This window comes from Propithecus coquereli, unplaced genomic scaffold (genome assembly GCF_000956105.1).
Source record: "Propithecus coquereli isolate 6110/MARCELLA unplaced genomic scaffold, Pcoq_1.0 Scaffold165, whole genome shotgun sequence".
Classification (NCBI taxonomy): domain Eukaryota; kingdom Metazoa; phylum Chordata; class Mammalia; order Primates; family Indriidae; genus Propithecus; species Propithecus coquereli.
Window position 1 is genome coordinate 1,956,452 of NW_012141080.1, and position 1,768 is coordinate 1,958,219.

The window sequence follows — 1,768 nt, forward strand, 5'->3', positions numbered from 1 at the left end:
GTTAAACTATTATTTTTGAAATATTTTACATGATCATTTTACATGACCACTTGGAATAATCATGTGTGTATGGAAGAGAGAGAGAGTATACGTGTATTTACTTAAAAGCAAGAAACAATTTAGTTCTGCAACAAAGATAGATTATTTTCTCTGTCTTTCTAGGTGTAAATACAGGTGTACCTTCTCAATAGTTTGAAAGAATTCGTGGCAAAAATTCCTCAGACGCCCTCTCTTCAGCCACATACAGAGAAATGCTGTTTCTACCTTTCATTTCCCTCTTCAAAGAACTTGATAAACAGTGACATAAAGAAACAAAGAAGCTGGACAACAAGAAGCATCCTCACGTTGTATCGGACATCTAGGCCACCATAGCTTAGCGGCTGCCTCTGCTGCAGCCTCAGGTCTCCATTCACATATAACTGGGACCCAGGAACGGCAAAGGAGGACTGGAGAAACGCCATGCTCTGCATCACAAACGTCGAAATCCTCTGAAAGCAGCACAAGGAGAGACAATACCAAATGCAGACATACATGAAGGTCTCTGGGCTCTAAGAGTCACCAGTCTTGGCTGAAGCCTGACAAGCCCTCACGTATCTGGTGTAGCCATGCAGGAAGCCTCTGCCCAGAACCCTCTGAGCTGCTGATGGCCCATATAAATGAGTATGACCCAGTGAAAAACATTCGATTGACCAAGTTAGATCCCAATCTACACTCCAGGAGAGAGTCTGCGACAGTGTGGGTCTTCCTAGCAATCAGAAGGAGGGCTCTATTCTATTGAAAGACAAAGGGAGAGGACGGCCTCCTTAAGGGCCCAACTCACGTGCAGTTGGTAGGAGAACATCAGGATGAGCTGCACACCAAGAACATGCTCTGTAGACTGCAGGGGAAGCTCCAGTTTAAAATGCAGCCTGTCCATTTTCCCATCCTGGTTCCTGTCTTCTTCTCTCATCTAGGAAACACAAAGGGGGCCAGCAGCCCTGGTCCTTAACAGGTCTGGGAAGAATCCACATCACTTCTGTGCATACTCAATGAACCACTGTCCTGCCATACACAGGCATTATTTCCTTCACCATGAGAAAGAAACATAAACAAGTGTAAGCGCATCATTACTGGGGAAAAAGACACAGTGTGCATCGCCCTGAACTTCATACTTGTACCTCTCAAATGATCACTGGTCAAAATGAATGTGAACTTAAAGTGGCAATAATAACAACAAACATCTGGATAACATTTATCTTTCAGTTGTCTCATTTGATCTGGTTTGTTTGTACTGGTGTTTTCTTTTTTTCTTTCTTATAAACATGCTTGGATTTGTACGGAAAATTCAAATAGCACATACAATTGTCTTCTACTTCTTTGCAAGGCAACTTTTTAAAACAGAAATAAACTAATTCTAATCATCGTGCATTCCCCAAACCAACTCAACAGAAAATCACCGAGCTCTGTTTACACATTCTTAAATCACAAGTGTCTTTGCTGCAGATTCTTGATGTCGGACCTCATCCATCATTCATGTCAGAACTTTAAAGCCTTGTGCATTTTTAGTACCAATCAATAAAATGAAAAAGGAAGCTAAGTAAAATCAGCAAAGCAGCAAACCACAGATATTTGATCAATTGTGGACAGGAAAGTAAGGAAACCAGGCAGGGATCTGAGGAGGGAAAAAGACAAATTGCAGCTCAGGCAGCGCACGGCGACAGCACATGTAGGCACATGAAATGACTAGCAGGGAAGGACAGTTACTGAAAGGTGATCACTGCTGACATGA

At 42.4% G+C, this 1,768-nt stretch overlaps 1 protein-coding gene across 1 annotated transcript in view; it reads right to left on the reverse strand.

Moving 5' to 3' along the window:
- Positions 1-260: 260 nt before the first annotated feature.
- Positions 261-1,768, reverse strand: part of LOC105807977 (transmembrane protein 231-like) — a 10,822-nt gene continuing 9,314 nt past the window's right edge. Inside the window, exons 3-4 of the mRNA XM_012641515.1 lie at positions 821-942; positions 261-488 (exon numbers count right to left, since the gene is read on the reverse strand). Coding sequence (XP_012496969.1) covers positions 261-488; positions 821-942 — 350 coding nt within the window. The remainder of the gene's footprint in view (positions 489-820; positions 943-1,768) is intronic.